Here is a 24,050-nt window from a genome sequence, read left to right on the forward strand (position 1 = left end):
CTCACCGATAAATTATCGCTCTGTAAGATGTAAATTATTGCCGCCTTCTTGCACAGAAAAGGGAAAACTTCTCATGAACATTACTAAACTTTTTTACTTAACGGGAAACTTGCTGATAGAAATAAGTTTTCTATAATTTATAAAAGTTATTAAGAGATAATTTCAACATTTATTACAGAAATGAATGCATTATTTATGGCTACATCAAAATTCTTGCTATTTATTAATTGGAAGACAAGGACACAAAAATGATTATTTTATATTCATTCTAATTAAATCTATTAAGAATAAATGCTCAGTTATGCATAATTGCCATTAAATAATTGTATTAATCGTATAGTTAATTGAGACTAAAAATGACTTTGATTGCACTTTTTAATATGAATTTAAAGATGGGTTACGAATGCTTAATTAATGAGCAGAAATGTGTATATTCGAAATGGGAGTAGAAAGAGAATGTAAATGTAATTTTCTTTTGCCATTTAGCAGCCGAGCAACTAGACAAAGAAATCTTAGGCAGATACTCAAAGCAAAGTCTGTCTGTGGCAGGACACTACTCCTCCACCCATATCCCTACGCAGCCTTCAGTGCTGTTTCTTGCCTCCCACTCAAGGCTGCAGCAGGCGGTGGCAATTAAAAGGACTCGCGAGTCATAAACATTGCGCTTGAGTGGATTGTTGGCGGGTGCTGGTGGCGATGCGGTGTCTGCCTCGCTGTTTCTTATGCCTGTTGCCTGCTCGCTTGATTGAGCTTACAGTTTGCGGCTCATAAAGTCACAGAAGGAAAGAGAAAGAGTATCATAATTACACTTTTCAATTATGCATAATTATGTGTAGAGCGCCGAGAGAGAGCAATTTGTGAGTTGTTGTGTTATGCGGTGCTTTGGCTGCGTTTAAAATTTAAAGTGCAGTGACACAACACGACCCTCGGCCTGTCAAGCCGGCCTGCCACATTCCTCATTGGAGCCGCCAACCGCCTGCCGTCGCTGTTATGCGATATGCCCCAAAGGCGACCCCAAGCGAGTCAGCCAGCGACCGCATTTGTTTGCTTTGGCTCCCACCGTCTCTCTCCTCCTCTCTGTTCTCTGCTCTCCTTCTGCTCCTGCTGCGAGCAGAACGCAAGAGAACGGTACAGAGCAAAACATAGCAGAACAGAACAGGAGGACTGCTGACTGCAAGGACAACGCAGCAGGCAGAAACATAAATCAGGATTTTCGCAGCCTGAACCACAAATGTTTTTAAAAGGATTCATTGCTGTGGCAGCTCCAGAGCAACAATAATAACCTTGAGGAGGAGTGTGTGTGTTTGTGGCAACAACCCTCAGTACACTCATCCTCATATGTACATACATATATTGCTGATAATCTTATGCATGCTTAAACAGGATATGGGATAGATGGGATGTGCGAAGGAGCGAGCGCTTTGCCATTGCCATGCCCATTTCCACTTTCCCCATGTCCACTTTCCTTCTTCAAACGTGAGTGACGCGTGTGTGGCACAACTGTAGGAAAGGTGTCTGTGGTTTATGTTGCCTTGTTCTTAGAGTAATCCCAAAGAAATCTCAGCTTCAATTAACTTTAATTTAATTTCACAGATGTCTTTAAGGCGTAGGTTTGGATTTATTTTTATTTGCTGTATAAATTTCATATAAATAGGAAGCTGATCGCAGGGAGATATATACCAGAACTAGGGGTAGAAATACGAGTATAACTAAAATAATACGCGATTTATCCTAAATTGAATACATTTGAAATCGTCTAAAATGTAGTGTTAAATCTTTAGCTAATTTTCTAAATAAATAAATAAATTACTTAAAAGATCAACTTACCCGTTAGGCAGCAGAACAGCGCCGTCCACAGGGTCAACATGTTGCGATGACCCTTTTTGCAGTGGCTTCTCTTTTGCTAGTCTCTGTTATTTCTAGTCTCTTTTTCTTTAATTCTCTTTTCTTTTATTCCTTTTGCTTTATGCTTTTACTTTTTGGTGCTATCAATTCGCACTTTTGTTGTGTTTTTGTGTTCAGGTTTTGATCTATGGCAAAATCTCTAGAGGAGATACGGGAATTTATTGTTTTTATGTTTCTTTTTTGCACACTACCGAGCGATGCACCTCCCATTGTCTCTTTCGCTTCGACCGTTCTGCCGTTTCGCTCTCTCTCTTTTTTGCTCTGTTTCCCGCTCGTGAATTAAACACTTGCAATGACATTTAAAACACTTAATATCAATGGCAGACAATTTAATCCTTTAACGTTCGTTTGTTGAACTGTTGTTGTTTTTTGTTGCTGCATTGTTGTCGTTGTTGTTGCACTCGATGCTGCCGTTTCCATGCACCATGCCCCGTGTCCTTGTTGCCGTTGCAATTGTGTTTTGCTCTTTTCGCTGGCAGGGCCTGGTCCTAGGCCGGAAAATATTTTTATTTTGTTTCCCCTGCCCTCACAATTCCTGACCGGAATTTTCTTTTTCCTCTTTTAGCTTGCAACCCACCCAAAAATGAATTTTCATTGAGCTTTAACAGGGGATTTTGCCATGTTATGGGCACATAAATTGATTAAATTTTGTGTTCTGATAAGCCAGATTTTTTGATCGAATGTGCAGTGTAGCCTCTTTTGTTGCGAGCAGAAAATTTGTAAGTAACTCTTGGCAGGAAATGCAATTTCCTGTTTGAAAAGGAGCCAGCAAAAGCTGCTTAGGGCTACACAAAAACAAAATAGAAAACCAAAAGCAACAACAATTATCGATGGCAGGGATTGTATTCGCTAGCATAGGGTTTATGGTTTTATATATATATTTTTTTAATATTCTGTGAACGTTCGAAGTGGCCACTGAAGAGTGAGTAATTTTCAGAATTTTTGGGGCTATTATTTTGGGTCCTTGATTATGCAAACAGAGCTGAAAAGTGTGCCAGATTGCTGCCTTATTTTTACATCTCTGAAATCTTTGAGTGCCCTTCCAGCAGCAAGAATTTTCCTATCACCTTCACCTAATTTTGCTCACACTCCAAGTATTCCCTGGGGCTGAAAAGTTTACACCACATTTTTAGAAAAAAGGTTTTACAGGGGCAACGCCCCACACACAAAAATATAGTTTCTTGTCTCTGCACACAAAAACTAAAGTTTCTTCTATCATACAATTAATAATTGCTAATGCATAAACTGGACTGAGTTTTGAGGGGTTTCAGTTCATGTCGTGTCTCTTGCATATTTCATGAGTGAGTCCTTGGATCGCATGTTTTCCGAGTTCTTGGGTTTTGGTGTCCGAAAATAAATGCAAACAAAATTATGAGCAGCTAAAATAAGGAAAAAGGAAAATGGGAAAATGGACAAAGCAAGCCGTATCCTGTCACGCCTCTAACTATGTCTTTGGATATTTCTATCCATCCAGCCATCCAACATCCACATTGGCATCAATCAATTTTCTGTCCCCCCTCTGGATAGCTGGGGAAAACTGGGGAAAAAGTTTTAGTTTAACTTTACCATTTTCCTGGCTTCTAATTTGTTAAACATTTGCCGAGGAATCGCCATTTTCACACGCCTCTGGGAAAAATTCTTTTTCCAGCAGTGGAGTTTTTCAACTGCCGCTTGCTCGTCGGCTGTGTGAAATTAATTAAAACTTAATTAATTCCAAACTACCCCTCTGGAGAGAGGGGAAAACTAATGAGAGGGGGAGGGGAGGAGGGAGTTTGCAGAGGTAAAGTCCAATCTGTAGATTCTCTGGAGTCCCATGCCAAGGCCCATCTCCTGTGTGGCTTCAATCAGAAGTTGCTGCTGCTGACAGATTGCCTAGTGGTCTCCGGGTCCGGGTCCGGGCCCGGTTCCTTGCCCGAGGACCCCAGCCACTTGTCACTGTTGCTTCCGTAATGGAATTAGAGAGGGGGAAGCCGGCTGTAGGGGAGTATTAGTAGTGCTGGAGTGGCAGCTTTCCAAGACAGAGGCACATTTCCAGAGTTCTCCTCACCAGCAACGTCAGCAATGTCTCTCAAAAGTGTTAACGCACTCAAATGTTGCAGTTGTTGCTCCTGTTATTCCTTACTCTGTCCAACTCTTAGCTCTCTCTCTCGCTCACTCTGTCTTTCTGTCTCTGCTAAACGTTGCCCTAGGCTGCTCTAGGCTCTCCCTTTCCCTCTCTCTCTCTCTCTGCTTAATTGTAAACGTCTGCACTTTGTTGTCCTCGTCCTTGAGGCAATGTGTGTGTTGGTGTCTGTATGTGCTTCTGCTCTAATGCTTAGTATCTCTGATTAGGAAGCAACTTAAGTTCCGGGTTCACCCACGGCAGCTGCTCTCTTCCCCCTATTCCCATTGTTGCTTAGCTCTGGCCCATTGTGTGGCAGTAAATTCCTTTGGGTATGAATATTTTATTGAGTAAGGTTTTCGTTTGGGTGCTTTGGCTGCCACGAACAAAGACGAATAAACAATAATTAAGGAAATGGTAAGGAGCATAATCATAGAACCAAATAAAGATAAAAATGTATTCAATCCAATATTTTTTAGACAATATGCGAATATAAGACTCAATCTATTCAAAAACTAAACAAAGTCTAATCGCATTCATTGATCATTGATTCCCATTTGAGCCACTCAAATTCAGCCATGAGACGTGGCAACTGCTTAATAGAAAAACTTTTCATCCAGCCAGAAGTCTCTTAACAGTCTTTTCACTTTCTCTGCATTTTCTGTAAAACAAATAAAGATAAAGAAGCAAGCCTTGAAAGCACTTGACACTTGACAATTTCCACTGTTCTTATTTTCATTCGTTTTGCTCCAAGTGTTTTTTCTCCTGCAGCATCCGAATGTGTGCGTGTGTGTGTGAAAAGTTTGCCAGTGAAAGTTTTTCCTTTTGTTGCCAGTCGAAACAAAACAAGGCAGGCACAGAAAATATTTTGTATAATATATTCTTCGTAGTTCTTTTATTTTAACGCATTGCGCATACGCAATGTGATCGGCAAACAGCATCAGAGGCAGGCAGGCAGGCAGCAGCAGACCTCCAGGCTCTCGAGAACATAAATTTGCCTCCACTTTACGTGGGTCTCTTAAGCAGAGAGAGAGAGAGAGAAATGTTGGTATGTAGTTTTGGCATGGATAAGAGCAAAGAGTAGCAGCACAGACTTTGTTTTAAAAATAAATATCAAGGATCTGTTATCAATAATCAATCGTTCGTTCAAACAACTTTATGCTTTCACTTGCTCATTCTTTCATTCACTTTTTGCAACCAAATAATGGGTCTTAAGATCATTCGTATTCATAGCCAACATAAACACTTTCTTTTCTCACTGTGCATTGCCTTAGTATTTTATGTGTTTTCTATTAATTTTTGTCACACTCTTTTTCCGTCTCTGTTGAGCAAATATTGTATTACACTGGACGGGGGGAGGGTAAATATATTAATGTTCGATATACCATTTGGGACGGGACGTCCACCAATTTCTGTTTTGACGCGCGCTTTTCGTGTTATTTTTGGGGGTGTAGCGGCAGCAAACAGATCAAAGATTTGGTTTTGGTTCTTGTTTTTCTTGTTGTTCCAATTTGTTAATTTATATTTGGGGTCTGCTCTTGCGAGTGTTTGGGGTTCTCCTGCTCCTTCTTGCTGTCTCATTCTTTTGTCTAAATATAAAACAACTTAATTTGCTGCATGCTAATGAGGGGGCTGGGGGTGTTGACTAGCAAGGGGGCGGGGCTGGAGGTCGTTGTGTGGGCGTTTAACACTTTTATAATTTGTTTGGCTGCGACTTGGTCTCTGGTCTCTTCTGCTATTTGGTCGCCTGCCACACAGCTGACACGCACCAAGTTTTTGGGTTTTTTCTTTCGAAACGAAATCGTACATAATATTTTGGAGACGATGCCATAAAGTATTCGCGTGCCGAATGCTTTTTAACTTAACTGCCCGACAAAAATAACAGCCACAATAACTGGGAAACAACAACAGCGACAAATGCGACAAAAGGTCATTCAATTTGTTGTGTTTTTTTGTTTGGAGCTCTGCCGGCAAATGTGGCAATGAGGCAATGAGGCTTTTCCTGCGTTTTCACACGTTTTCCAAAATTTACGACACAATTTTTGCCTCCTTCCTGCTCTGTCACACACACACACTGAGGCACACACGTATATGCACACCCATCTACTGTTGGATGGTGGATACTTTCGCGTCTCACGTTTTTTTTTTGGCATTACATTTTCATAAACTTTTTTGTTGGGGAATTCCTTGGACTAGAAGTTGGAGTTGGCTTCGTTCGGTTCGTGATTCTCAATAATTATCGCGTTGTGGGGCCGCCGCCTTTGCCTGCGTTCGCTTTCGAATGTCGCGTTAAAACTGAAACTGATTTGGGGCCCTCGTCCATGGCGGAGGCCCAAGGCAGCAGCACGGCAGCATGGCAGAAGAAGGCGCCAGCCGAAAGAGGGGGCGGCCGAGCACACACACGAGCACGAGCCTTTATCAGCAAGCAGCGCGAGCAGATGCCTCGGCTGTCGCTTCGTGTTGCTGGGAGGGGAGTACATGCCGAGGCGCCCATACTGAGCCGAGCTCCAAACTGAGCTCTTGCCGAATTCGCCGCGAGGAGAAGGACTGGCTCTCTTACGTTGGCTAGCAAAGTAGCTCTCTCTCTCTCTCTTATGTTTCTTTCTCTTTTGTGTCCCATCCTAAGCATCTGTCTAAGGCATATTCATGAAAAGGTGGCAGGCTTGCTGCTCTTTGATTGTCGTTCTTTTGCATGAATAAAGAAAAACGAAAGTGAAACAACATTTTCCTCACCTTTTTATAAATACCCCACGTTTTGCGTTCGCTCTCTTTTGGTATTCTTCTGCGCTCTTTCATTTAGGCTGCTCTCTTTCAAGGTCTAACATTAAAGGTCTAGCAATAAAATGTTTGGAAATAGTTTCGGCAATCGCTAATAAATATATTAGTCGCGACAGGTGGAAATACTTAATGGTGCAGAATTATAGCTTGACGCTTAATACAAATTTATTTAATGATATTCTTCACAGTTGAAATAGGAAATTTATGTTTATGGTAAGGCACTTAAGACGAGCCTTTGACGGGTAGTGCTCGGGCCTGGACAAGTTTTATTTTAATAGGAATTGGAACACAATTAATAGAATTGAAAAATGGTTTAGTATTGAGTATTGAATGTGTTTAAATCTTCCTTCTAAATATAGATCCCTCACATCACCAGCAATATCTTAAGGTTCATTATCACTGCCTTCGACTCTATCCCAACCGAAACGAATGCCTTTAGGTCAGTGCCAAAGAGAACCGAGGCAAAGAGCGCGCATGCCACTGCAAATATATTTAATTTTAAATCATTCTTATGCTCTCTTTCTGCTCTTTTTGTTCAAACGGCGAATTCATTAATGTGGCCAGCAGGCAGAAATTTCAATAAAATACGTACACTCAGCGAGCTGAAAGACGGAAAGAAGTTTGCATAAAAAGGAGCTAATGACAATATAAATTCACATGGCGTATGGAAATTTGCCGCAGATGGGCAACGGGTGCTGGCCTGAACGCTCTTTCCATTCGTACCCCAAAAACCAGATAAGAGATACCCAGCCTCCCCAGGAAGGTTTATGTGTTGTGGGTGTGGGCTAACAGCAGTTATCGCTGAAGCGAAAGGCAGTAATTAGCGTAAATTGAGTTGGTAAAATGCGAAAATGCTCAAAATCCGATAGGCAGGGCAACCTACAGCTACCCTTCCTTCCTACCACCCTATACCTCATACACTTGGCTAAAAATGTATTTAAAGAGCAGCAAAATTACGATAATTATGGCAGAGAGGCGCCGATTTAGGACGAGAAGTCAATTATTTTATTGATTTTTGAATCCCTTTTCTCTCAGTGTGACCCACCACCCAATAGTTGTCCCCCCCTTGTTGTTGTGGTTACTTCGAGGCTGGCTGGCACTGCTGCTGCTGCTCCTGCTGGCGCTGGTTTTGTTGTTGATTATGTGGCAATTAGTTGTCGCTTTTGTGGCAAGCCGCGACACCAGGACACTTTCAATCAGAGATTCTTATTCCGACAGACCCGCTAATGCCTCATCCAGGTGGAGCTTAGTGAGTTAATTAAACAAGCCGATTACTGGTGCGTCCCCCGCTGACCTTGAGTCCACAGCTTCCTCCACTTGGAACTCCTACACACTGTTTCAGAAAAGTTTCCACACAACTTATATCAGGCCGGACACACACACGCATGCAGCCTTTTGCCCAGCTATCAACTTTCCACACACATATTGTTCGAGGCGTCTGAGTATATTGGTTTTCCGGGCGTAGGTCACTGCTGCTCTAGTTGGTGGATAGGTGGGTGGTTGGAGGACTGGTGGGTTGCTGGTTGGGTCAAGTTCTAGGTGAGAGCAGGCTTCATTCAGTCTAATGAGCGCCAGTCGCCCTGCAAAGCCTTTGCCTGGGCATTCGAAACTTTATGGAATGTCAGAGAGCCAAAAGTTTTCAATTTAGTTGCATGAAAAATATTGTTGCAGGAAATTTTGTGTGCTTTAGCGAGGCAAATGGATAAAGAATTTGGAATGCTCTATGGAACAGGGAAAGCATATCATTTTAATATTTTCAGCCATTCTCTTATGGGAACTTTAAACGTCGTATAAGCCTCACTCTAAAGTACCTGAAACTCTTTAGCTTCAGTCTATTTTTAGAGCAAAAGCCACTTGTGTTTCTTTGTTGTGCTTCTTTGTTTTTTCAATCGAATTCAAAGTCTAGTGGCTATGATTGATCTGCTTAAGTGAAGGGGAAGTACTCCCAAGTCAAAGTCCCACCAATGAATGCCAATACATCATCAATCCATCTTTCATTTGCTGCCGCTCTACGCTGCTTCCTGCACCCTACTCCACCCCGCACGAGCGTTGCTGGCCAGCTTAGCGACCCACGCGGAAGGGAAGTTCATTTGTTGAGTGAACATTTTATGATTTATGAAAATGTTCTATTTCTGTTCTTGTCTTCTCTTTCCTCGAAACTAAACAGTGCGGCGTTCATTCCACCCACTTTGTATTACAATCAGGATCTGGCTTGGAATTAAATCTGGTAACCGAGTTATAGCCTGTGGGCTGCAAGGGCAGGGCAGGGGCAGAGCAGAGCGTTTGGGTGCCCGCTAGTCGGACTGGACTCTGTTCTCGGGCCATTGTTGCATATTCAACAATTGCAACTGCAAAACCGACGAAGTAATAACAAATGCAAATTTTAAGCTCAAGAATATTCAGTTGCAAAAATTGTTACATTTTTCTGCTGCTGTTGTTGTTTTTGTTGTTGTTGTCAGTTGTTGTTATTGTTGCTGCTGTTGTCAGTTGTATATTCGGTTTTTATTTTTGGTTTGGGCCTGGGCCTGCCGGGGGGAAACAGCAGGCAAAAGTGCAAATGAGTTTTGCTGCCCCATCCCTGGACAATTGAATTTGTTTAAATTGTTGCAAGTTTTTGGGGCAGGGCTGGGTTCATGCATCAACAATCAGCAGCTGGGAATCGGCAGCGAAAATCGGTCTAAACTTAAAGTCCGCAAACACACATTGTCCGTAGATGTCCTTGCTGCCAGCCAATATAATCAAACAGCAGCAGCAGCACCAGCTGGCAAAAAATGGAGTGCCAAAGTGTGTGTGTTTGTGTGTGTGTGTCTTGGGTGGGTTAGGGACAGATTTACAGGATGGGATAGTCATATAGGTCTGGGGGCACTGATGAGTTCACTTCAGTGAGCAAATGAAACGATATTGTTGTCAATTTAGGTGCAACAAAGAGCAGCAACGAGCCCCATACCCATATCCAGTCCCCCGTCTGACAGAACAAGACAAAAACAAACAGCATGCAGGATGAGCGACAGAGACAGGCATAACCATAGCTAGAGACAGAGAGCGAGAGGGAGAGGGAGAGGGAGAGCTACAGCTAGTGTAACAACAAAGGCAAACAACAACAAATTGCATGTCCTTCCGCCTTGGGTTGCAACACAATATACAACGCACTCATATTTACTTTGTTCGAAGAATCCTGTTGCAGTCTGCCCGGCCCCTAACCGGACGGACGCCTGCCCCCCATGCAGCCTGCAACATTAATGAAAACTGCAAGCGACCTGACACAGATACATACGGAGAGATGGGACAGAGGGACCAAGAACTGCCACTGGGGGGCGACATTGCTTCACCTTTATTTACAGTCAATGGAGGGTGGAAAGAGGAGTGAGGGTGCGGGGACATTGGGCAATTGCTAGGAAAGCATTTTCAGTATGGGGCAATATTTTTAGTCATTTTGCTGTGCAAGATTCCTTGTACCTTTTATCGTTTACCTTTTACGTTGCATGCCCCTTCAGGTGATCTTGGATAATTGCCAACTAAATTGGGTTTAATGGGTTAGCAAGGGGCTTCGACTAAATGGCAAATCAGGTACAGTTGCGGCAAGATGTACACAGAGTTGCATGTTGTTATCGGTAAGAGCAGATGGACAGGATAGAGAGGGGTACAAAAAGATAATTACGAAATAATTGAAGCAGATTGTTTGTCATTTTGGGGAGCTATACAAATATAATTTGTGCTCGGCTCGGGGGGATTTTAATTAATTTCGTACAGTTCGGTCAGGGACAGAGGGGGGGCCAACAACTGAGTAAATATTAACTAAATGAGCTACCTTAATCTATCATCTGCAAACCAAACCAAGTGCAGTTAATACAAAACGTTTGCATAGTCAGAGTTGCATTTATTATCGATAGTTGGGCCGATAAATAGCGAGTTTAAATAAATTAAATAAATAAATAAATTAGGCACATTACACTAAAGCGTAGACTACAATTTAGTTAGCAGAGAACTGAAGAAGAAGAGTTGAAACGAGTAGGAAACATTATCCTTTGAACCCTTTAGAGCCGCACAACCTCAACGCCCTGCGGCGCAAACAGCGATTCGGCTGCCAATTTGAGCTTCTCGTTGACCAATTTGGCAATTTTTGGCGTGCGGCGCCACACCAATTCGCGTGTTCTATCGTGATTGTCCTTGCTCTCCACTTCCACCTGAAACAGAAACAGACAGCAGGAGTCAAAGGCTAATTGAACAAAGGACAATCAAAGGGGACTCACCTGCTTTGGCTGTTGCACCTTGATGGACATGAGGGTGGCCCGATCGTCCACCACGCTGAACTTGATGCGTCCGATCATCTCGTTGGTCCTGGCCGTGGCACTCTTCACGCTCCTCACGCTGCCGCGCTTGAAGGACTTCTCTACCCGCAGGATCAACGGACCCAGTGTAAACTTGGCCTTGATCGTGGAGTTGCGTCCCTCCGCATCGCTGATCACCTTCACATTGCCCACCCGCTTGAGGGAGGCCAGTCCCGAGAGACTGCCCTCGGCCTTCTGCAGCTTCTCGACATCTCCGGCCTTGCTGGCACCCGCCGGTTGATTGTAGTTGCCAGATTTCACTGCAGTCTTCTTGTTGCTGTTGTTGCTGTGCTTGTGGCTCTGTGTGGAGGCACCGTTCGCAGTGGACTTCTTTTGGCCGCTTTTGCCACCGGACACTGTGCGCACTTCCGCTTTGGGTGCATCGGAATCATTGGCAATGGCAGTGGACGGGGCAGAAGCAGACGAGGCAGCTCCCTGGTCCGAGGCACTGGGCTTCTTTTCGATGGCTTTGATGGCCAGCTCCGACTGTAATTGCATCAATTGCTCCTGCAATTTGCCGGCATCCTCCTCCTTGGCCTGATTGTTGCCGTTGCTGCCGTTGGCCCTTGGCTCGGAGCGTGTGTTCTTGCTGCAATGGAAAATTTTCACAAAATTTGCATCAATTCACTCTGATTCTGGCGAGTGCACTCAAACGAGAGATTGTTCCTTAAATCATCGAAAATTGAGTTTACTACTAAAACTTCTTGAAGTACTTAAACGGAAGCAGACACGGAAACATTAAGTACTTTTGAAATGACTTCTTTTAATTTTTGGGTCATATTTGGAGATAAATATTTGAAAGATAAACATCATAATAAAATTAATGGATTTATGGATTATAGAATATAAATAAAATCGAAAAATCACAATCAGAACTACTAAATAAATATCCAAATAATTAACAGATTAAAAGCTATAAATTTGCTTGTTAAATATTTTTTTTAATGTCCGAAAACTGCCGAAATTTAATTTAAGTTATTGGTTTATTTTTAGAAGTAATTTTTCTTGTTAGTCCACTTACAGTTTCTCAAAGTTTAACGATTTATAGTGAACTTTTAAAATAAAATTAGAACTGCAAAAATTGAATTACATTTTCTTTGCTAATTTTCATTGCCTGTCCAATTACAGTTTCTCAAATTTAATTTTTTATAGTTATTAAATTACTTTTAAAATAATTTATATTATTTTTTTTTAACTGTCTGAAAACTACCGAATTTTAGTGTAATTTCTTTGTTTATTTTTGGTAGTAATTTTTATTGGGAAAATTGCTTGTATTTCTTTTGCCGCCTGGTCCCTACTTACAGTTTCTTGTGTCCGCCGGCCTTGGAACCTTTGTGCTTGTTGCTGCTGGCCTTCACCGTTGTGGCAGTGCCTGCGGTGGGAGTGGCCGAGCGTCCGGCCAGTCGCACCACAAAGGGATCATAGTTATCGGATACGATGCGATTGATGCGCGAGAAGATGGCATCGATGAAGTGGTTGTGGCGCGCCTGGAACGCATCCGTAGACATGTCGATGACGTTGTTCTTCAGGTCACCTGCAGGGACAGTGTAGAAAGGGGCACAAAGGTGGGGCAGGTACGGAGAGGAATGCACATTAGTTCGGATCGGCTTACACAATCAAAGTTCAATTTGTGGGCAAGGAGGTGCTGCCGGGGGGTGGGGGACAAAGGTCGTTTGTGTAGAGGAAGCTTTGTGGTTTTTCCTTTTCAGAGATGGTGTGTGTTTGGGTGTGTGTGTGTGTGTGTGTGTGTTGTGGGCTTTTCATTATGTTTGCAGCCTCTAATTACATTCAAGTGCGACAGTGTGAGTGAGTATCTGTGTGTGTGGGCATAAGCTGATGTTCGGTTCTAACCACAGCAACTCACACAGATACAAACACAGCCACGCACAGGGACAGTGATTATTCTGTTCGGCTCTGTGTGTGTGCATGGTGTGGGTTGGATTAGCAAATAATGTACAAAAAAGAGAAACACAAAAACATTGACATTGAAGCCAGAAGCAGGTCTGCCAGTCCTCCACCTCCCCATTCGGATAGAAATAATTACAGCTCTTTGTCAGGGATGGGCGCAGCAGCAGCGATTGATTGCAGTTTTCCCCCGATAATAATTCATCGCCCTGGCTTAATGGAAAATAATCGTGGGCTACTTAATCATTTGTTAATTGAGTGATTTGTCATACATTTTGTGTTTAAGGAAAGACATTCCTGGCCAGACCTTAATTATAGTTAAAGACAGCGAGAATTAGAGGAAGATTGTTTCTATTTTTAGTTAAAGTTTAAGAATTAGTAGCTTGTTATTTGCACTACTTTTAGGCATAGAAGTATTATATTTATTGATTCTAATTTAATCTACTTCGATTTGGTTTATTTTCGAACTTTTCCTGGTGTTAATTTGATTTTGCTGCCAAAGGTGAGATGGTCACATTTCATTTAAGTGATTTCTTCAACATTTAACCATCACAAATAGAGCATGTAGCTATTCCAGAAATATCTATCACCCCTCTAGGTACACTTTATCCCTGTCTTATCGCAGTGACCCATAACCGCGGCAGTGACTGAGGCCCATCAGCCCTCGCGCCGCCATTCCACGGGCGGATATAATCGGAAACTCGACCACCGTTCGGCATGATGAGGTACTAATGTACTTTTTGCATGTTAGCCCTGGTCTGCCCCAACCCCTGCTTCGTGCCTGTCTGCCCCCGTAAAACAGTGATTCTGTTATGTACTCGCCCACACTCTGGCGGAGCCACTTTAGTTGCAGCATTTGCCCTTTTCTGGGTTTGTTAATTGAAGCACAAAAATGTTAAATTTAAAGCGACATATTCTAAAATAGATAATTGTGTGGGCGTTTGCTGCAAGGCCATGCGATTGGCAGGGGCGAGGCTTATGGTGGGGCTGCAAAATTACAGGGGAGAGCAGATGCACCAGGAGCTGGGGCCGGGGAGTCGAACTAATTAGAGCGAATGTTACAGCAGAAGATAAGCGGGATGGAATGGATGATATAAGTACGGGGAGAATAGATAGTACGGAACATTACAGTAATGACGTAGCAGCCAGCAGTAGAGCTAATGATGTGTGTGAGAGAGAAAATTAGAGAAACATGTAGAGAAAGAGACAGTGACAGCACCGATATCCTCGCCTAAGGTAACGCTTGAAAGGACTCTCTCCTCGCCGAAAGGACTCCGCACAAAATAATTATACAATTATAGAATTTCATTTTCGCAAATTTATTTAAGCAAATTTTTCGTGTTGTGTTTCGTCTTCTTCTTCTTGCTTGATTTGTGGTTTTTGTTTGGGTTTTCTTTTTTTTACAATAAATAATAAATAAATAAATAAATAAATAATAAATTACAAATTAAATGGACCTAAAACGCAAAGTTTAACATTTTTCTATGGGATCTTCTTTTATGTTTTATGTGACATTTTTTCTCGCGCTGCTGCCTTTCAAGCGTTCAACTTTTAGCTACAATTTTGTTGTTAATTTTTTACTTTACATAAGAATTTTGCGTTATTTACGTTTTGGAAAATTATGCGAGCCGAAATAAGAGATAGAGAGAGGAAAAGCCAGAAATATTACAATTTCTTTGTTGTTTCTTTCGTTCCAAAAAATAGTTCAATTGTAAGCCAAATGTGTGAAAGCAAGATAGCGATAGTGCTTGTGTGTGTTTGTGTGTGCATGAGAGATAGACATAGATAGATAGGTAAAGGGTAGACAGAGAGAGATAGATATGTGTGTGAGTGTGTTGGTTGACGTAATGACAATTAATTCCGAATCTGAGAAATTATGGTGTTTAATTACAACTAAAAATAAATAAATTACACTAAGTAAACAATTCTTATTGCTGTTTTACATCAATTTAGCTATAAGTGTGTGTGTGTGTGTGTGTGTGGGAGAGAGATAGATAATAGATTTTTTGGGCAGGGGTTAAGAGTGCGAAAGAGAGCAGAAGCAGTCTGAGAGCGCAGCTCTAATGATTGTCTCTTTCTGGCCACTCAGGCTGCTCTGCTTCTTCTCGGGATTCATCATCATCATCAGCGTCTTCTTTTTCTCCTTCATCTTTGTCTTCTTTAACATCATCATCATCATCTTCTTTGTCTTCTCATTTCCAACCATTTTTTGTGCTTGGGCATTAAACATGTTGCAGTTGTTGTTGTGTTTTGTTTTTTGGTGCGGTACAGTTGCTCTTGCAATTCTTAGTCAGGTGATAACAGTCCGTGCGTAAATAACTCAACAAAAGGGTGCGTTATGGGTGTATACTTTTGATAGTAAGTGTGTGGACAATTGTGCAGCGTGCAGCTTGAAAAGATTTTGCAGTTTGCATTTTGCGTTCTTTCATTTTTTGCAGATAGTTTGACTAGCACCAAACTCTCAATCATCGCCTTTCCAGGGATGTTTCTTTTGCTTAACTCATGATTTAAATTAAATAGAAATTAACTTGGGCTTGCTAGGGATTGCTAGGGATTTGCGTGTGGGTGCGTAGAGGGTAGTCAGTGCAGGCAAAGATCTGTTGTCCGGATCGAGTCCTAGTCCCCAGTGGGAAATATATTGGAAATTCACTTTCCTTGCTTGGGGGGAGCTATCGATTGTCATCGTTAATCGTTCATCGTTGATCGTTGTTGTTGTTGTTGTAGTGGTTGGTCCCTGTCTTTAGTTGTGGTTTCAATTGTTTAGTTTTTAGTTTGTTTTTTGTTAATGCTTGAGCTCTTTTTTGGTCTTCTTCGAGGGACTTGTAGATTTCTTGACTTTGGCTGTTTTTGTGGCTGTTGCTGACTTGGGCTTGGACTCACGTGCTTCGCGCCGGGCCTCAATGATATCGTCCCCAATGATATCATCATCGTCGTCGTCCTCATCATCGTCGGCCTCCTCGTCGTCATCGCCGCCGGCTAAACCTGCAATTTCACCAATTTCATCGACTCCATCATCAATATCATCATCATCATCTTCCTCATCGTCCTCATCGTACTCGTCGTCGTCGTCGTCGTTAGCGTTGCTGTCGGCGCCGCCAGGAGCAACAGCCCCAGGATCAGATCCCGGTGCGGGCTTACCCAGAGCCGCTGGCCCGGCGACTATTTGGTTATTATTATTATTATTATTGTTTGTATGGATACTGTTGGTTAGAGTGTTCTGATGCTGCGATGATGTTTGGCTGATTGCGGCAGACTGTGCGGCATGCTGCTGCAGGTGTTGCTGTTGCAGTTGCTGTACTAGTTGTGCGTTTGTTTGTTTCTGTTGTTCGTCAATTGCATTGGTGCTACTTAAACTAGTTGTGCCACCACTAATACCATCTAAAAGTGCATCTTCATCGTAAAAAACATTTTGTTCACCTTCGTTGTTGCTGGAGGCGGCCGTGGACGGGGCTACTGCAGCTGCCGCAGAAATATCGTCAGAGGCATTGCCGGAGGCGGCATCCGCCACAGCGTTGCCAGACTCGGCGGGCAGATCGACGCCATCGGAGATGCCAGAGCTGACCGAGGAGGCGGCAGCGGGAGCCACTTCCTCCAAGGCCTGAGCTGGTGAGGCGGCAACTGAGCTCTGCTGGGCACTGGCAGCGGGTGCGACCTCATCATCGTCATCCTCATCATCATCATCTAGGGGGAGGGATGGGAGAAGATTATGAGGGTTCTATTTGAGAGGAAAAAATCTGAGCAACTCACCTCCCAGGATATCATCGAACAGCCTGTCTAGATAATCATCATCATCGTCATCCTCCTCATCATCATCGCTGGCTGTGGCCGCTGGCGCTGCCTGTCCCTGTGGCGTATCATCCTCCTCCTCATCGTCATCGTCCTCCTCCTCATCATCATCTGAAAGTCCCGAAATCAAAAGAACTTTGTTACCCAAGGGAAGGGACCAGAAGAGTCAAAAAATTGTCGTTAATAAAAAGCTGGGCAAGATCAAACACATCATCGATGGCACATGCAACATGCGATGGAGTGGCAGAGGTGGCAGATTGTGCTTCATTCATTGGATTGCAGAGTGGTGCTGGTTTTTGTGGTGGTTTTTTCTGGGTCTTGTTGGTGGTGGTGGTGCTCGGTGCTCAGTGCGTGGGGTGCGTGCACTTCTTACAACACAAAAACAAACTGAAGTCTGTCCTCTACATACCATCATCGTCATCGATCAGATCTCCTAGATCCGGCTCATCATCATCGTCATCTTCGTCATCATCGTCATCATCATCGTCGCTGGCGGGCGCTGCGGCTGGGGCCACATCATTGTTGACCGCCTGCTGGCGTGCCACTGCCCGTTCGCTCCTGGAGAGCAGCTGCACCGGCGAGGCCTCAATCTGCAGCAGCAGCGCACTCAGCACGCACAGCAATATCACGAACTTCATTCTGTTTGTTCAGATCTGCAAGGAGAGGGACGGACAGTGGGATGAGCGATTGGTCATGAGAAATCAGTTTGTTTTTTCGGAGAGGGGATGGAGAACTTTTACTTTTGCTGCGGTTGACCCCAATTTGGCGACTAACTGGTTGCAGGAGGACGGACAACACTTTCTTTTTCATGGCATCGAAAATTACATATTTAGTGAGTGGCAAAGTCAACTCTGAGGCAGGCCAGCGGATAGCCAGCGACAGCGACAGCGACAGTTTTTGTTGTTAGTGGTGATGGCCAGCAGCAAAGTCATTCAGTCAATAAGCCAGACCCAGTAAGCCCCGCAAAGAAAGCAGACAAAAGCGAGTCTCTCTCTTTCTGTGAGTGTGTGTGCAGTGTGTGTGCAGTGTGTGTGTTTTTGTGTGTAAGTTGGAGTGCGAATGTAAACATGTTTTTGAGCTACGCCTCAAAGTAGCCGCCGGCAGTGTCCACATGTCCATTTGCTGGCACTTGACACACAGCGGCAGCAGCAACAACAATAGTAACAGCAGCAACAGCACCAACAACACCTCTTTGTGCAGCTTCAGGCGCCGTTGAGGAAGCCGCCACAGTGTCAGGGCAGGTAAAGGCAGTGATGGGTTGGCACAGCAGTTGGAGCAGCTACGTTTCTCTATAAAGAATGGCCAGGGGAAGTCCTTTACCTACGCAGTGTATACCCCGTTTCGGCTTGAACAATTCCATTGTGGCCATTGTTGCTGCTGCTGCTGTTGCTTTTGGTGGCATTTTAGTCATGACAATCAGCACGGCCAACAGCCAGCGGCTATAACCAACAACCGCAGCAGCAGCGACAGCAGCAGCAACACCAATTGTTACCCTGCCACAAAGGGTAGCAAGATTTCAACCAAAATTGAAACGCTTTTCAATTGTAAGGCCACCAAAAGATCCAACTTTTGGGTATCAATCGCCTCGACTCATTCCACTTGCTGATTGCTTTTGTTGCTACCATTGTCGCAGTGTCAAGTGCGGCTGTTGCGGCCTTAGCTCTTGGCCAAGTGAAAGCGACGTCATTCCCCCAAAACTTGTTTGCCTGCCCCGTCCGCCCAACGATTTGTTGCAGCAGTAACTGTAGTTGCCGCGCGGTTGCTTATTGAAAAATGGTTAAAACGATTGCTGTAAATCGAGTCCAGAGCTGATAAGCAAACGGCAAAGTGGCCATAAACTAAAGTGAAAACCCAGTGACCCACTGCCCAACCAACTGCAAGAGGCAGCAGCAGCAGCAGACGCAGCGGCAACATCATCCACAGAGCGCAACTTCTGACAGCAGCCTCCAAGTCGACTCCAAGTGGGGGATTGGTTAACGGGTCTTAGGGCCTTTGCCGATGACTTTGGGAGCTCTGATAAGCTGTCGAGTCGCAGTTTTATGGCGTCCCAATGCCTCAAGACACTGCCAGATTGAAGATGGAAGATGGAAGCTGCCACGCCACCAACTAGGGCACTGCTTTGCGCTGCTTAATTAAAAGTTTTACGGAGCGAAGCTCTTGAGCGGTGTTTATTAAATAGCAATGCCGCAGGCGGGGGAGCAGAGCAGGAAGTGGGAGTGGGGGATTGGGTGGGGTAGAATGACTAAGACTTAGACTAAATATGATGATAGACAACCTGGGCAAAGCGTTTTGTTAAACTAAGCACAACTACAGTGGGTGTCATCAATAGCAAAGGAGTGATGGAAATAGCTGCGGATGATAAATGAATGATGGGCATATCTAGGGATGGAAGTTAGTAATGGAAAACTAATGGCTGAACATGTTAGTGAAGCTCATCGTGTATGTTAAAAGTCCAAATTTAAAATTCGAATTAATGGGACTATTCTCCACAAGAAACTAAACTGTTATTAACTAGCACTAGAACTGATTTATGAACTCTTAAACCCACTTATCAGACTCTTGTGGCATCCTTTTAATACGGATTAAAGATAAGGAGCCGTGAAACTTTTATTCCTTTAGCTCAATGACGCAAAATAGTTTTTCCCCCACTTTCAATTTCCACCCAACAAAACACACAGGAACACACAGATAACACACACTATCGTGCATATTCATAAAGTTTTGGTATCACTTTGGTTGCATCCACTGTACGGTGCAACCCTCTCTCCCTCTCCACCCCGTCCGTCTACTGTTTCGAAGTACTTATAAACTCCTGCCTATTGAAGTCTTGGGGAAATTGCATTTACTTTTCCCACTAAGTCTCCTGCTGCTGCTGCCTTGACACCTCCAGTATCTGCTACCCTCGACCCTAGATCCCCCCACCACATCTCTGCACCCATACAATGCGCTCTTTTATCTACCATTTTTCGCAACGAACTCTGAACATTTCACGCGTCATGCCGCAGCAACAAGAATAGAACGAACAAGGAAGGGAAAGAAGAGCAAGAGGTGAGGGAGGAGTAAGGGCAGCAAGAAGAGTGGGAAGAGCTTGAGTCGGAAGAATGGGAAGAGTTAAAGCGGTGAAGAGAGGTAGCAGGAGAGCAACAATGCAATGCAAAACTTCTGACAAGCTTGAGTGGTAGAAGAAAGAGATGCCAGATGCAAGAGAGAGCGAGAGAGTGCGGGGGTGGGGACAAGCAACTTTTTCTGTTCTTTCGCTCTCTCCTGCTCATACTTCTTCATATATTTCTTCTATATTTGCCGCCTCTGCTGCTTTATCTTTTTGCTCCTCTTCTTGTTGTTGTTGTTTTTGTTGTCTATTGTGGGGACTAACTCATATGGAACGCTGCTCCCACTATAGGTATATTTTAATGCCCCTGCCCCATAGCTAACCGTGTGTGCATTTTACATTAATATTCATGTGCGTGATGCTGATGGAGCTCCAGATGATAGTCATACAAGGGGGCGTGAGGGGTTCTAACAGAGGGCTGCCTGGATGACTGGTTCGGTGTAGTGTTTGCTGTGCACTTGCACGTCACACAGTGGCAGCAAAAATTACTTAAGCTCCACTCCGAGTTAGAGGGGGAGAGAATCTATTGAAGGCAATGCCTGAGGCGAGGCAGCTGCCACTTGATGAGGTACCCTAACCCTCTGGGAACGCATTGTCCTATCAGCGTCATATCAATAAATATGCAGGGCCACCGCCCCACAAAAGGCCACGTGCAGACAGGATTTACATGTGGTGTCACCACACAGCAGCCATTGTCTCCGTTTTTTGTCTCATATGTTGCCAGGGGAAGGCAGTGCCTGCCGTATGCTGCAACTCCTCCAGCAGCTGCAGCTGCAACTGCTCCTGCGTGGCAGTTAATTTTCCAAGACAATGCCAGCCAAGTGGTAAAATAGAAAAAAAAGTCACCAAAAAACCCCACACCAAAATGTTGTAGAGATTTTCTATTGAAGCAAGTGCCCTTTTGGGACTGGGTTTCATTTTGTTAGAGTCTCCACTGTACACGCCAAAAGTCTCAGGGTTCCCGCTTTGCGCTCTCTTTCGCATGCATTCGCACGTCACATGAATTAGGACTTTGTTATCGTCGCGTCAGCGTCACCTGGCGGAACAGCCACTAAGCAGCCTTTTGTGATAGTGGAGTCCACCCCCCAACCCCCCATCTCCCACAAGGCGAAAGGTAATGGACGGGACAGGGTCTAGCCATGACTGACAAGCTGCATAAACTTCAACATTTTGTGTCATGAACTAACTTTTTGGTAGCAACAGCGGAAAATAGAAGGAATGGGAATTCGACGCTAATATTACCCTTGAAGATCAACTGTTCGGGAATTTTTAACTAATATTTTTAAAGCTATTTACACAAAGATTGATCTGCCATCAAGCGTCTCTATGGTTCGCTGCTTGTTGCAAAGTCTTGGACCATATTTGTATACCCATTTCTAAGGTACAACACTCGAAACAAAGCGAAAACACACACAAAAAACGGTTGAAGAATGTGTGGAAAAGTGGAAAATGAATTGGAGCAGGAGAGTTGTGGGCCACTCAAATTTCTCCAGCGAATGGTGTACAGCAGAGAATTGCACTGTTAATAGCCTGTCCTTGCTGGACCCCTCAGACTCAGACTCTAACCGCCTTGAGTGTGTTTTGTTTTGGCAGCAAAGTGCTGGGCAGTGTAAACAGTATAAACTATAACTTGGCTGGAGAACTGGTTCAGGCTGCTGCTTGCTGCCGTTTCTGCTGTTGAGCTGGCCAGGAAACACTTAAATTAACTGCTTCGAGTCGTTCCGTATGTAGGTCAGCTTGCAAGAAGAAACCTGAGAGCCATGAGAGATGATTACTCAACTGGGTTCTCTTTCGGTTTGGTTTGGTTTTGGGTTTGGGTTCGGCTGTCTGCTGACCAGAGAACCAACCTCCCAAACATCAAGAACAGCAGCAGCAGCAGCAGCAGCTCACATGTGAAAATAGAGCACATAAAAAGCGAAGGAGAGGGGGTCGGGAATGGTGCCTCCTAAATTGCTGCAGATACAATTTATGACCCAACGCCAGCTAAGAGTCCGCTTCCAAGTGCAAGTTGCTTTTTGTGCTCGTAGTTGAAAATCAATTAAAAAGTTCCTGCCGAAGACGTTTGCTGTGCGGCACAAGGCCAAGCTTTATGTGGGTCGTTCGGACGTTTCGAGGGAGACGATTCCAGTTTCCCGTTTCTCATTCTCCTCGCGAAAGAATTTTGCATCCAACAACTTGGGTTTCACACAATGAATGGAACAGGGCACACTGCTGATTTTCATCTCAGTTTTCACAGTGATTAAATCACGGTTTTCAACAACAGTCGCTGATAATCCTCTCCTGTTTCTCTTTATCCAAGTTCTAACAAAATTGTGTAGAAAATAGTTGCCAATTGCTGAGTATCCTCTCGGATTGCAGGGCAGTGATTTTTTATCCAAATGCTAACCTTGACTCTAAGTACAAGCGATAATTATTAGATAGTCGATAGACTACACAGCACACACGATAACAACCGATAACAGATTAAGTTTGCACCGTTGCGCACTCCTCGAGTTGCGAATGAAGACTGTCGTGGCTGGATCGCTTCTTGGATGGTTTTGAGGCCCCCCCTCGACTACGTGATTCTTGGACAGACTTTCTTTTTTTTAACGGCTCTGCCGCAGTCGCAGCTCAGTCGCAGTCGCAGCGCAGTCGCAGCTCTTTACCTGTTTATGGCGCTATGTAGGGGAAGTATATCTCCGATTCGATTGTGAATTCTGGGCTCGAGCTTCTCGTTCAATTTCACACCGCCGCGCACACAACTGTCTCGCACGACTGAGCGTCTTCAACTGATCGCTGACTCCGGTCTCCGCTTACCAACTGCCGTGCAGAGGCGCCACCAAAGCTTGGCCCGAAGCAAAGCCCAGCCCGGCTCGGCCCGAAGCTCGTTTCAGTTACATTTCATTGCTTTTGCTTCTCCTACCAATTCAATTCCATTTCTCGCTCTCTTGACTTGATTCTTCAATTCATTTGAAGGCGGTGTCGACCACTCTGGGAAAGTATTTGGCACACTAAACGGCCAGGGCCGGCTATAACAGTAAGCTGCTTGTCAGCGGCTCTGACGACTTCTCGAGCGCCTCATAAATTATGATCTAAGACGACCGAGCGACCCCCCATAAATGGGGGAACGGAGGGACTGCTCTATGAGGAAATAGTGCTGTAGCCTACTTGATTTCATTTAGATATGGTAAGCCATTAAGTTAATTTGGTTTTATTTGAGTTTTGTGCTATTTAAAGGAAGAAGTTAATGGGAGTACAACTGGAGGAAAAGCTACAGAAATGGGATAGATATTTTATTAGCTTATTCTATGAAAATTTATCTTATATTACATCAGTTTATGGCGCCTATTCTAGTCGATATATGATTCCCAATTCTTTATTTACTGTCCATTAGCAATATTCTTCACATATTCCCCTATGCCTCTGGCTCGTAGCTAGCTCCTCCCGCTTCTGGCCAGAAGCAACTCCAACAATATATTTCAACTTCTACCTGAAATTCATCGCAAAGTGCTATATTGATTTTATCCAGTCATCGTTCCGCACCCTAACCCCATTCCGCAGTCGCCTCCTGGCCTCGATCCGTTCGCATTCGCATATTATAAATGGATATATATTTACATATTTACATAAATATATATTAGCAGATTGATACAGGTGTGTGTGTGTGTTCACAGGCATTCCTCAAGTGCTAATTTCTGAGCCACCAACACATTAAAGTGAAATCGCAATCATGCACACACACAAAATAGCAATAAAAGAGCGTGGAAAATGTGTGTAGCTTTTTGTTGTGTGAAGAAATATAATCAGCGATAAATGTGCTCGTAGTTAATATGATTTTGCCCTGACTGACGTTTCATTTTCAATGTCCGGGATGAAGAAAATTGACAGTCACTGCACTGCTCGAAGTCAAAGTCAGAGCTTTCCCATGAAAATTGGTGGCCGATGTCGCCGTCGCCGTCGCTGTCGCTGTCGCTGTCGATGCTGGCTGCGACGCCTTCCAACAGTAAAACGTGTTCTACTCGTTTGTAGCTGCTGCTGCCACTGCTGCTGCTGCTTCTTGCAGTTGGGCAAAAGTTGTTTTTACTGTAGTCTTGGCCGTATAGCTGTCTACTATAACTTTCTTCGCAGGTTGTTGTTGGTTGCTGCTGCCTCTGCCTCT

At 44.0% G+C, this 24,050-nt stretch overlaps 2 protein-coding genes across 6 annotated transcripts in view; both read right to left on the reverse strand.

Moving 5' to 3' along the window:
- Window positions 1-6,287, reverse strand: part of LOC117579477 (zwei Ig domain protein zig-8) — a 39,749-nt gene extending 33,462 nt beyond the window's left edge. For both annotated transcript variants that reach the window (XM_034265372.1, XM_034265371.1), the window contains exons 1-2: window positions 6,163-6,287; window positions 1,828-2,044 (exon numbers count right to left, since the gene is read on the reverse strand). In XM_034265372.1, coding sequence (XP_034121263.1) covers window positions 1,828-1,867 — 40 coding nt within the window. In that variant the 5' untranslated portion in view covers window positions 1,868-2,044; window positions 6,163-6,287. The remainder of the gene's footprint in view (window positions 1-1,827; window positions 2,045-6,162) is intronic.
- Window positions 1,933-22,691, reverse strand: LOC117579476 (acidic repeat-containing protein). 4 transcript variants are annotated; one of them, XM_034265367.1, is made up of 9 exons: window positions 22,558-22,690; window positions 17,213-17,456; window positions 16,765-16,938; window positions 16,435-16,698; window positions 15,898-15,999; window positions 12,415-12,646; window positions 11,035-11,701; window positions 10,816-10,968; window positions 1,933-1,942 (listed from the first exon to the last, which is right to left on the reverse strand). In XM_034265367.1, the coding sequence occupies exons 2-8, from the start codon at window positions 17,439-17,441 to the stop codon at window positions 10,819-10,821; spliced, it is 1,818 nt and encodes a 605-aa protein (XP_034121258.1). In that variant the 5' UTR covers window positions 17,442-17,456; window positions 22,558-22,690; the 3' UTR covers window positions 1,933-1,942; window positions 10,816-10,818. The 4 variants fall into 4 exon arrangements, with proteins under 4 accessions (XP_034121258.1, XP_034121257.1, XP_034121259.1 ...); XM_034265366.1 differs by lacking the exon at window positions 1,933-1,942 and having other exon boundaries at window positions 10,641-10,968; XM_034265368.1 differs by lacking the exons at window positions 1,933-1,942; window positions 22,558-22,690 and adding an exon at window positions 22,299-22,431 and having other exon boundaries at window positions 10,641-10,968.
- Window positions 22,692-24,050: the final 1,359 nt, after the last annotated feature.

This window comes from Drosophila guanche, unplaced genomic scaffold (genome assembly GCF_900245975.1).
Source record: "Drosophila guanche unplaced genomic scaffold, DGUA_6, whole genome shotgun sequence".
NCBI lineage: Eukaryota > Metazoa > Arthropoda > Insecta > Diptera > Drosophilidae > Drosophila > Drosophila guanche.

What these genes read in the sequence shown, in the direction of transcription:
- LOC117579476 (XM_034265367.1), bottom strand. Translation starts at nt 17,441, where the DNA reads ATGAAGTTCGTGATATTGCTGTGCGTGCTGAGTGCGCTGCTGCTGCAG. An exon ending in CGCCTCCAGCAACAACGAAG is followed by an intron (nt 16,000 to 16,434) that starts GTGAACAAAATG and finishes GTGAAATTGCAG; the next exon opens with GTTTAGCCGGCGGCGATGAC. An exon ending in TGAGGCCCGGCGCGAAGCAC is followed by an intron (nt 12,647 to 15,897) that starts GTGAGTCCAAGC and finishes CTGTCCCTGCAG; the next exon opens with GTGACCTGAAGAACAACGTC.